The 11903-nt window shown below is 40.5% G+C and overlaps 1 protein-coding gene across 3 annotated transcripts in view; it reads left to right on the top strand.

Moving 5' to 3' along the window:
* mia3 (MIA SH3 domain ER export factor 3) overlaps positions 1-10773 on the top strand; it is a 21496-nt gene extending 10723 nt beyond the window's left edge. For 2 of the 3 annotated variants that reach the window (XM_058392396.1, XM_058392394.1), the window contains exons 7-28: positions 297-428; positions 1549-1570; positions 1656-1744; positions 1853-1930; positions 2012-2122; positions 2202-2273; positions 2419-2523; positions 2603-2725; positions 2815-2881; positions 2961-3016; positions 3101-3191; positions 3283-3421; positions 4352-4514; positions 4625-4660; positions 4763-4830; positions 4918-5009; positions 5170-5283; positions 7412-7480; positions 7570-7616; positions 7774-7824; positions 8615-8900; positions 9746-10773. In XM_058392396.1, the coding sequence (XP_058248379.1) occupies positions 297-428; positions 1549-1570; positions 1656-1744; positions 1853-1930; positions 2012-2122; positions 2202-2273; positions 2419-2523; positions 2603-2725; positions 2815-2881; positions 2961-3016; positions 3101-3191; positions 3283-3421; positions 4352-4514; positions 4625-4660; positions 4763-4830; positions 4918-5009; positions 5170-5283; positions 7412-7480; positions 7570-7616; positions 7774-7824; positions 8615-8900; positions 9746-10047 (2313 nt within the window). In that variant the 3' untranslated portion in view covers positions 10048-10773. The remainder of the gene's footprint in view (positions 1-296; positions 429-1548; positions 1571-1655; positions 1745-1852; positions 1931-2011; positions 2123-2201; positions 2274-2418; positions 2524-2602; positions 2726-2814; positions 2882-2960; positions 3017-3100; positions 3192-3282; positions 3422-4351; positions 4515-4624; positions 4661-4762; positions 4831-4917; positions 5010-5169; positions 5284-7411; positions 7481-7569; positions 7617-7773; positions 7825-8614; positions 8901-9745) is intronic. The other variant, XM_058392397.1, reaches the window with a different exon arrangement.
* Positions 10774-11903: the final 1130 nt, after the last annotated feature.

Below are 11903 nucleotides of genomic sequence, written 5' to 3'. Positions count from 1 at the left end.
CAAGACACCAGCTGAAAGCAATCCTGTCCACATTATTACACATAACTTCATTTACAGACTGGTGAAATTTTCACGTCAATAGCACCTTTAGAAAAATGGTGACGGGTTCAATCCTTATTTACCCGCTGTAAGGGTTATTATCCATTGCTGTCCATGTTTATACACATTAGAATACAAAACAATAGATTCTAATCCAACATTAAAGTATATGGAATGGTTTGTTCACATTCTTTTGTTAGTTCAAATCCAGCATAGTGATGAAGAACATGATCTCTGATCCAATGTCTATCTTCTAGCTGATTGCTGCTTTGCCTGAGGAATGGCAGCCGGGTCCTACATTCCACGGCCTGCCCTGGAAGCCAGTGGTTGCTACAGCTGTGGTGGGAGTTCTCACCATGCTGGTGTTCATGTGGAGGACCATTCTCTCTGTAAGATATCTCCTGGTCATTAAAAATTAGAAAGGGTGGGCAGTACAATATCACTCACAGTTAGACCGTGTTAGTGTTTTGATTGCGTTCAAAGCGTAAGAGTGCACCTTGATTTAATGTTATTAATTTGATTAACAAAATTATATATTCATTAGAAAGCTTCATAGATAGATAGATAGATAGAACTTTGTCATTGCAAAGTACAGGTACATAGCAATGAAATGCCATTTAGCATCTACCAGAAGTGCAAATGAACTAGTGCAGATAAATATATACATCAGTAAATAAGGCTGTGTATCAGAGATTGTATACAGATAGTGTACACTGATCAGGCATAACCTTATGACCACTTGCCTAATATTGTGTTGGTTCCAGTCCTGCACTGTGCTCCAGTACTACACCCTTTCTATCAGAACCAGCATTAACTTCTTCAGCAGTTTGAGCAACAGTAGCTCGTCTGTTGGATCGGACCACACTGACCTGCTTTCACTCCCCATGTACATTAATGAGCCCATGATCCTGTCACCGGTTCACCACTGTTCCTTCCTTGGACCACTTTTGACAAATACTGACCACTGCAGACCGGGAACACCCCACAAGAGCTCTAGCCAGTGGTCTAGCCATCACAATTTGGCCCTTTATCAAACTCGCTCAAATCCTTACGCTTGTCCATTTTTCCTGCTTCTAACACATCAACTTTGAGGACAAAATGTTCACTTGCTGCCTGATGTATCCCACCCACTAACAAGTACCATGATAAGGAGATCATCAGTCTTATCCACTTCACCTGGTACTGCTCACAATGTTATGGCTGATCGGTGTCTGCACCTCATGTGCAAGAGATACAAGTCGTGTAATGTTAAAGGGTCATTCTGAGGTTTCAGAAGTCATGTAGTTAACATCAATCAGCACTTAGATGAGGTAGAGTGAAAAGGCATTGTCTGATTTGTGTGAACCCATAAGTCATAAAGTCTCTTTAATATCCCACCACTTATAATGTTTTTTTGAAGTCCACATTGCCCATCCCTAATAATTATTAATGATGGTTTAAAGTTTTATATATTTCCGTCATTCTGTTCTGAATGAATCTGACTCTAACCTGCTCTGTCCGTCTCCTCAGGTCAAAAGCAGGATGTATCTCTGTAAGTATCTCATCACTTTCTCCTTGCATCACGTTGTGCCGAATCTACCGAAGTCTGACCACAGAACCTTTTTTATGTTTACTAGTAACAGAAAAGCAGCTTGCAGAGAGGATTCAGCAGCTTATCAGTGAGAAATCAGACGTCCTCAACAAAATAACGGAACTAAACAATTCGGTAAAGGGTGTTATTTTTACTATTACTATTATTTTAAAATTAAAAAAAAAGATTCAGTAGTATTTTAGCACTGGTCACTCACTGCTCTCTCTGTTTGTGTTTATTTAGATTAAGCAGTATGAAGAAAAGCTGAACAATTCAGAAGAGTCACATTCTTCTCTACAGAAGGAGTTCAGCGACCTCAAGGCGAGTCTTCACGGCATTTTCAGTATTAATCTCGTTATCCCCTAAAGATTTTTAACTTTTTTTCTTATTTTTTTTCTTTAGACACATTACCAAGATCTCAACAAGCAGAAAGAGAAACTGTCTGGTAATTTTGCTCGACTCTGTGAGAAAATTGCAAACACACAGGAGGAGAACAAAACTCTGAATGAGAAGGTAAACTTTCTTCCATCAGCATGTTCTTTGTAAAAAATATCTCTAATTGCTGAAGTGTGTGTGTGTGTGTTTTCTGCAGATATCTACAATGCATCAAGGAATTCAGGACTATCAGAAAACTCTAAAAGTGTATGATGAGGAACGCTCAAAGGTTTGCTTTATTAAAAATAAATACATTTGTTTATTCTGTGCATTTCATCCTTATAGGCGAATATCCAGATTTCTTAGTGTTCTTCTTTCCCTGGCTAGTACAAATCCAAAATCTAATTTTTTTATCTCTCTAATAAATTCTTTAGGTTCAGGTTCTCATGGATGAAGCTAAGCTCAGAGAAGATGCCCTGAAAGCTCAAGTGCTGTCGTTTGAAAAGGATAACAGTGCCTTGAAAGAACAGAAGAAATCTGTAAGCTCTATGACCCTCGTCATGATTTGATGTGTTATTCTTATATATGTTAATTCCTTTCTGCTTGTGTGTCTCACAGCTGTTCCAAGACGCCAAGGACTGGCAAGAGAAGCATGAAAAGCTGAGTGAGGAAATCAAAGTTTACCATAAAAGGCAAACGGAGCTGGAGAATGCCCTTGTGCACAAGGAAAACGAAATAGACGTGAGAAAATAGACATGTTTTTGCGTCACTTATTTAACAGCACAGCAGTGCCAAGGTGGAACAATAAACCCTCGTTTTCTCTGCCCTAGGTTCTGTCTGGATGCATCACTGAGCTGAAGAGCCTTGATTCATGTAATGATGCGGAGCTAGGGAACGGTAAGATGTCCATGCGTGTGTTCTGTGAAAAATTTGGTTTTCTTTAATTGGTGGATTTTCAAACTCTTGTTCTTTTCAGACAAGAACGGTGATCCACTGAAGCTACACCTCAAGCAGATGATGGATGTCTCAAGGGTAAGAGAGTATAGAATTGACCGCTATGTGAATCCTTCATATAGTACACTTTCTAAGTAACTGTTATTGGCATTTATCTTGCAGATCAAGGCTACTCTTTCGGTCATCGAGGATGAGCGGAATCGCTTGTTTGAAAACTTCATGACTGAACAGAAAGCCAGACAGGAACTTGAAGGTATCTACCTTTATCTACTTTTACGTATGCACTCTATATACACCGGAACCTGGGATATCAACAACTTATTTTTTATTTTTTATTTTAACAGAGAAATTTCAGAAGGTCGTCCATGACCAAACAAATCTGAAAAATGAGAAAACCCATCTGGAGAACCAGTACAAGAACCTACAACAGCGACTAGAAATTACAACTGAATTGTACCACCAGAAGGAAAATATCCTACACCAGTAAGTATTGATTGTCCACCTCCATGTATGTTGACCGCTCTATGTTCTCCTTGTTGAGAAATAAAATGCTGCTCATATTTATTATGAGTACTGTTCTACAAGATCTATCGCAACATCTATACACTGATCAGGCATAACACTGTGAGCAGTGAGAAGTAAAGTAAATAAGACTGATGATCTCCTCACCTGTTAGTGGGTGGGATATATTAGGTAGCAAGTGAACATTTTGTCCTCAAAGTTGATGTGTTAGAAGCAGGAAAAATGGACAAGCGTAAGGATTTGAGCGAGTTTGACGAAGGGCCAAATTGTGATGGCTAGACCACTGGATTAGAGTATCTCCAAAACTGCAGCTCTTGTGGGGTGTTCCCGGTCTGCAGTGGTTGGTCCAAGGAAGGAACAGTGGTGTACCAGCGACAGGGTCTTGGGCGGCCAAGGGTCACGAAGGCTGGCCCGTGTTGTCCGGTCCAACACTTGTCTGTTGCTCAAATTGAAGAAGTAGTTCATGCTGGTTCAGCTAGAAAGGGGTCAGAATACACAGTGCAGGACTGGTCAGGGCTGTTTTGGCAGCAAAAGGCAGACCAACACAATATTATCCAGGTGGTCATAATGTTATGCCTGTGTATGTTAGCTGTAATGTAGCGTAATAATAATAATTAATTCCAGAAAACTAGACGTTTATTTCGAGTTTAATTCATTATGTATATCAGAATTGAGTCAGAAGTGGGTCAGAATCTTACATACATCAACCGTCCTTTTAAACAATCTGGTTTAGAATCCATCTAATGTCTTTTTTAAGCTTCTTATTGGACAATTGTTATAAATGTCATAATTAGGAATTAACTGGGAGTAATCTTTTGCACCAGTTCCTTTTACTTTGAAACCATGGGAAATACATTTCTTACAATACCAACCTTAATGCTTATGTCACAGGAAGCTGACTCAGGAAGAGCTGGAACGGCACGAAAAGGAGAGCAAGCTGTCTGAGGTGGATGGCCGAGCCTTGCAAGCCGAAGAGGAACTGAACCGACTCAGGCAGAAAGTGAAAGACATGCAGGAGGAAATGCAGCAAAATGAGAGATCTCTCAAGGCCGAGGTCAGAAGTTCACTTGTCTGTTTATTAGGATGTTCTGTATTCATATTGAAAGTAACTTCGCTACCATGTGTTCTTGTGAATGTTTTCTTATGTAATGTGTCTGCTTTTAGATTGCTGTTCAGGAAAAGAAAGCCCATGAAAACTGGGTAAGAAGTCTGGGTTGAGGATGTGTTTTTTTTATATCTCTCTCCAGTCTGTTCTGTAAGCAGCACTGGTACTGAATATGGTCTTGGTTTTGTGTGTTTTAGTTAAAAGCCCGTGCTTCTGAGCGAGCCTTGATAGAAGAGAGGAGAGAATGTGCTAATCTGCGTCAGAAGTGAGTGGACTTGTCTTGGTCTTGGTCTTGGTCTCATAAAATATAAAACTGTTCTATCTGACCTTATGAGATTCTTTTGTGTCTCAGGATTGTGGAGTGTAGTGACAAAATGTCAGATTTAGAGCATGCCCTGTACAAGTCTGGTCCTCCTGACCGCCACATGCCTCCTCTACAGAGAGGTGAGCTCTGATTTTAACCCTCATCACTTCCTTCTGTTTACCCTTATCTTAATGGATCTGCTTTGTTAAACAACAGTTCATATTTTAACTTGTTCACAATGGCAGGTTTATTTGCCTGCTTTTACTAAATGTTTCAATTAAATTTTTCTGTTTAAAAAAGGGGATTCGTACGGGCCTTCCCCTGTGAGTGGTGGTGCCCCTTCTCCACCTTTAATGATAGAAGATCCCGGACGCCCTCCATCTGGTACCATGGGGCGAAGGAGTGAGCCTTTCGGTCAGTTGCTCTCCTTCATCTTATTCTTTATATTACAGTTCAGTGTTCATTTCAGTTTTTTCCACAATAATTTGAATCTTTTGATTCTTTTTTACCAAAAAGATTTGTTCCCTGATTCATGCAGTGAACCTTTTTGTAACTTACAGCATTATGCCACTAGTTGGCGCCTTTGAGTATCTTAAATATCATAAGTAAGTCTTTGTTTCATTCACGAAAAACTTAAGTCAGTAAGTAGAAGTGAACATGAACGATTCATCTAGAAACAGATTTGTTCTCGAATAAAACACCACGATCCCACATGGTCAATTTGACTGCTTTAAATAGTGCACGATTGAGATGTCTTCATTAAAATGATTTTACAGAGATAACATAAATGAAAACACTCAGACATTTTGTTTTATGAACCAGACTCTGTTTACTCAGACACACACACACACACACACAAAATAATAAGCAAGAGACGGAAGCTAGCTTCACACAGGATGCTCTAACTAATAGCTTCAGGAGCCGGTTTCTGACCGGTCTGGGAAAATTGATGTTTTATTAAAATAATAATGATGTGTATATAATAAACGCAATCCTGAATCAGCTTGCTCATGCTCCTAGAGGATTTTGACAGCAGAATAATCGAGTCGTGGGACTAAAAGTAGGTATGAATTCCAGACATGAAGGACGGTCAGGTCGAGCTAGCGCTGCTAATCACACGGGAGAACGACCAGGATGATGCTGAGGCTTTCTCATGAGGCTAAGGAAGCTGTTCAAATGAGAGCTTGTGTGAAAGAAGAGGTTTGAAATTGAGAAGCTTGGAGGCAGCTATGTAAGGCTGGTGAACAATATGCACTCATTTTACCCTGCTGCCTTCGTGGTGCTGAATGGAGGAAAGGGTGTGGAACTGTACACAACTAAGAACTTATCAGTGGCCATCAGCCCGGTTTCTGTAGTCCTAGCTTTCACTTCTCACCCCACCCTCAATTTTTTCCCCTCATTTATCCAGAGTCGAACACTTTCTGCTTATCATTCACTTTGCAGTAATGGACTGTTTTGTCTACTGCGGTGCAGGCAGTGTCACTTTGCACCCTGTGGAGTGGTGTATCCATAGCAATGGCTCTGTGACCCCACTGCCTACAGATATGTTTACTTTACCCGCTTTTATTTACCCAGGATACTGCTTAGCACATTGACTTAAGAACACGCTTCCTGTTGCCTGACAATTCCATGAGTACATCTATGTTACATAATCTATATTATTATACACAGCTGGAATCTCAAAAAAATAGTCAAACACAGAAACTACAGCATGCAGGAAATGTATGGGCCTGGTGCATGTATACTCCTGCTCAACATGAAGAATATTTCAACTCAATTCATTTTATTTGTATAGCGCTTTTAACACTGGACATTGTCTCAAAGCAGCTTTACAGAAGTATAGAATCCTAGAGGAAAAAATGATAAAGTTTAAAGTTAAGTTACTATTTTATCCCTAATGAGAAGCCTGAGGTGACGGTGGTGAGGAAAAACTCCCTGAGATAATCAGAGGAAGAAACCTTGAGAGGAACCAGACTCAGAAGGGAACCTCATCCTCATTTGAGTGACACTGGACAGTAAATAATGTAAATGCTGATAATGTCCTTTCTACAACAGCAAACCAAGAGGAACTATTAGGTCAGTGTAGTTTCTGAGGTCATTATGGACACTAATTCCTTGCTGTCACAAGCTGACAGATCTGAGATAGTGGTTCTGTCCACAGCAGTCCCCTGGTCATAGGCTGTCCACACAGATCTATCCCCAGCAGCAGTGAGCACTACCAAGCCAGTGGTAGTGCAGAGCATCTGGATGGATCAGGCAGGTCCTCGAAGAAGAAATGGTCACACTGGGAACTGGGTGTCTATCCCATTAAGCTTTTTAAACAGATGCAGGTTTAATTTGAGGGTATTTGCATTGAAATCAGGTGAACTGTGCAGGAAGTTCCCCCCATTTTTAAGAGACCAAAAATACCTGGACTGATTAACTTAAATTGTAATTTAAATGATCATTTTTTTATACTTTAAACCAAGTAAAGATGTTGGGTTTTTTTCCTGGTGATGATCACTTCCTGCTAATTCCTTGACTCACACCTTCACTATTCCAGGGCCACGACTACTTCTGGACGGCCATGGACGCTCCGCTGACCTTGGACATCCGCTGCCGTTTCGGCCAGGTTTGTGTTTTTGAGGATAGTTTATAAAGATTCCCAGCATAAATATGAAGGAAAACAGCATAAAATCTTCTCTTTTTTTGCCTTTTCAGAATTGTCCGGCCCTCGCACCTCGTCTCCTTGCACACAAGACGGATCAGTAAGTATCCATGGTTATTGCCTGTGCTGGTACTGTGAGATTTATACGTTGTAAAGCCAATATTGAGGAACAATATTAATATTCGCGTCATCTCCATAGTCACTGTTCATCACTGTCTCTTCCTCTTTTTAAAAAAAAAAAAAAAAAAAAAAAAAAGCAAATAGATGCTGAGGTCACAATTCAGGCCTCCACTGATCCTACAGAGGGAGTGAGTACTTTGCCCGAGTGTTCTAATGTTGGGATGTTTTTAGAAAAAAAGAAATAAATAAAGGATGGGTGGATGATCATGGCTGATGCGAATTCGAAAGCTCCCAGCGGCAGGCTGCTGATTTTGAGGAAGACGTTTGTGGATGCCTAACCAAATGCTTTTTTTTCCTCTTAGAACGGGTGAATTCAGATCAATTACTTTTCAGAAATTCTGCATGTGTAAGAATCATGATCAACTTTGACTATAAAACCATTTTGTAATGGCATTTTCATTTGGATTAAGCCTTTATTTCCATCCTCTATGACACCTCTAAAACATTATCTGCTCAATAGCATCAGTTAATCTAATTTACATAACGAATCAAATTAATATCCAATCTTTTTCTTATATGATGCTATATTAATTAAGTTTCATCAGGTAGAAACCCTGCAATGTTAAACTGTCCCAGTTGACCCCCCATCCCAGTCTACCTGAATTCACCCTGTGTCTTGTACGTCCCTGCTTAGATTTAAAAAATTAAAAGAAGTTTGTTTGTTTGTTTTTTAATCTAACAATGCTGATTGTGTGCTGATTCTGACTGTGAAGAAAAATCAGTCTTTGAAATCACTGGTGTAAGATTTTTTTTTTTTTTTTATCTCTGAGGCTATGGGATGTGTCTAACATGGTGCTCACTGGTTGTAATCTGCTAAGGGGTGTTGAAGTGCATGGCTGAAGTTATAGGTTGAAGTACAGTTTATAAACAACTCTAATCTATAAGATATTTTGTCTGAGAGAAATTCTGCTTTTTCAGATCTCCAAGTCCCAGAGACCGGGAACATTTCTCCCATCTCCCATCAGGGACTCTCCAGTTCCAGCTCCAAATGCTCTTCCAAAGGCTTATGGCCCACCAATGGGTGGACCACTTCCTCCGATGAACGGACCACTTCCTCCAGTGATGCGACCACCCAACGGCCATTCACCAATGATTCCTCCTGGACCGCCTTTTGGACCTGAACCTCCTTTCAGGCCACCCCACATGGACTCCTACAGACCTCCTTTCCCTTTGCGCCCATATGGACCCATCCCTGTACCCTTTGGTAAAATGTGTTAATATACTCGATGATTTAGGATAGATAAGCCTTTCAGTTTACCTTTAACAGGCCAGCTCAGTAGACAGGAGAGTCACAAATATATTTAGATGCAAGATGCCAGAGGTCTTCCTGAGTTGAGAGTAAGAAACCTTGTGAAGAACCAGACTCAGTGGTGAACCCATCCTCTTCTGAGTGAAGTCATTAGTCCAAAACAGCTGTAAAGTGAAACATTACTGAGTGTGTTGAAGGGATATTCTGTGTTAAGATTTTTTCTAGGTCTCGGCAAGGTGTCTTTGATGGCGTTCTTCCTGTCTGAAGGATATTTTAAGCGTTTCACAGGCGTATTAGTAACAAGAACTCCAGCCTTGTTGTACCTGCTGACTCCACTGGTATCAAGTTATATGTGTTAATGAAAGATTTACACACAAGAATTTGACCTTCCAAGAATGTTGTGAGAGCAGCAGACATTTTCATGACATGGGCAGTTCAGGTAAAAATCAATGACCACTAAAGCAGTGATTTAGCTGTCCTGCTCTAAAGTGCCCAAGAAGAGTTCTGATGTTATTTGACACGTTGATATACACTATAAGGTCAACATTACATCACCACACACTGTGGCTATGGGGCATTCAGCTACAAGAGCAACAGTGAGATCAGTCTCTGATGTTGAGGAGACTCCAGTTCCAATTCATCCTAAAGGTGTTGAGTGGGGTTGAGTCAGGGCTCTGTGTGGTAATGGTCAGGTGTCCACAGATTTTGGTGTATTTATAGTTTATTAAGTCTGTAACATTAGTCTATGAGACAAAAACAGATAACCCTGAAATAAATGTGTTTTCTTCTTTTCCCTAAAGGGCATGGGCCACCTCGGAGAGACTTCCCCTCCATGAGTCCACATCCAGGATCGCATGGCATACACGACTTCCCACCTAATTATGCCGGACCTAAAGACTCGCCGTTCCCACCCCAGCCGTTCCTTACTGGTCCTTTGCCACCACCTGGAGCCATGGTTCCACCCTCTGTTGGTGCTCATGGACCACCTCCACCTACAGCTCTTCAGCCTAGGGAAGGCCAAGAGATGCCACATGCTGCAGACGCACCACCTGGGCAGAGGGTCGCACAGGATGCTCGTACACCTGCAGTAACAGAATCGTGAACAATGAATATCTTTGAACCAGTAATAAAGAAGCCCACCGAGCTCAGTGCTGGACTTTCTGTTATTTTTTAATGCTTAACATTTCAAAATGCATAACTATCATTTCTTTTCTTTTCTTTTCTTTTCTTTTTTTAAACCTAAAATAACGAAAATATTTCCAACATTCACTCCAGTCTCCGGCGCAGGAATCTGGAGCTTTTCTGTAAATCTGTATTTAAAAAAACATATTTCTTATGGAAATTTTCCAAAAATTTGGAGTTTAAAAACAAATTCGGCTGTGTTGTTTGTTGACTTTGTTGAGAATGACCACTACTTATCCCTTACAGATGTTTCTTAGTGAATTGTGAGATTTTAGAGACTGAGCTATTGTGCTTCTTAACATGAATTAAGGCACAGCAGAGAATTACATTTGTTTGGCTAAAGAATTAAGACCTGGGGCTGCTGTTTTTAACCCCAATAATGAACAGATGCTTCGCTGATATTTTGCTTTTATTGCTAAGAAATGCATGATACAGCCCTTGATATGAAAATTGAAATCAAAATGCATCGAATAGTTAAATCGGCACATGATGTTTCATCCCGAGTCGTTTGGCGTGTGTTTTAGCGTGTTTTTATGATTTCTTTTCCTAGTGAAAAGACCCACTTGCTGTCATATTGACAAACTATGTGCGTTTCCCTTCATCTGTGTACAATAAAATGATAATGACTCAAACGGTCAGAACTGCAGTGCTGCTGTAAAACTCGTGTCAGTGATCGGAACTATGCATTACAGCAATAATGAACGTTTCCATTTACTATATTCATTTTTGTTTCAGCTCAGTAAGTCGTTAACCTTTTGCATCATACACCCTTCTTTAAAAGCCGGAGTTAATAACTGTTTCTTTTTTCTGCAAAATCATAAACAAATTGTTATTTCATGTCTTGAGCTGATATCTTCTCTAACTTTAGCTCATCCTGGAAGATTTAAAGATTTTTAAGATACCTCATTAATAACCAAATGATTAAATTAAGATTAAATGTCTTTTAATGCTCTGTCTTTTAATGCGCTCTCTATTAACCACTGCTTGCTTGTTTTTTTTTTAAACCCCTAGCCTTATGCAAGAGTGTTACCTACCCACCCTGAACACATACACTACATTGCCAAAAGTTTTGGAACACCCCTTCAGATCATTGAATTCAGGTGTATAAAATCCAGCACCTAGTCATGCAGACTGCTTCTACAAACATGTGAAAGAATGGGTCACTCTCAGGAGCTCAGTGAATTCAAGCATGGTACCATGATAGGTTTCTACCTGTCCAGTCGTGAAATTTCCTCACTACTAAATATTCCACGCTCAACTGTTAGTGGTATTGTAACAAAGTGGAAGCAACTGGGAACAACAGCAACTCGGAGACAAAGTGGTAGACCACGTAAAATCACAGAGCGGGGCTGAGCTGAGGAGCACAGTGCTCAGAGTCAATAGCTACAGAGCTGCATCTGAGCCTTACATCAGCAAATGCAATGCAAAGCATCTGATGCAGTGGTGTAAAGCACGCCACCACTGGACTCTGTGTTTTCTGGAGTGACCAATGACGCTTCTCTGTCTGGCAATCCGATGGACAAGTCTGGGTTTGGCAGTTGCCAGGAGAACGGTACTTACCTGACTGCATGTGAACCAAGTGTAGTTTGTGTAGTTTGTACCAAGTTTGGTGGAGGGGGGATTATGTGTGGGGTTGTTTTTCAGGGGTTTGGCTCGGCTCAGCTCCTCCGTTCCAGTGAAAGGAACTCTTAATGCTTCAGCATACAAAGGCATTTTGGACGATTTCATGCTCCCAATTTTGTGGGAACAGTTTGAACTTGAACTTGACTGGCCTGC

The sequence above is a fragment of the Hemibagrus wyckioides genome, linkage group LG06 (assembly GCF_019097595.1).
Source record: "Hemibagrus wyckioides isolate EC202008001 linkage group LG06, SWU_Hwy_1.0, whole genome shotgun sequence".
Lineage (NCBI taxonomy): Eukaryota > Metazoa > Chordata > Actinopteri > Siluriformes > Bagridae > Hemibagrus > Hemibagrus wyckioides.
This window is presented reverse-complemented; position numbering and strand designations above follow the sequence as displayed.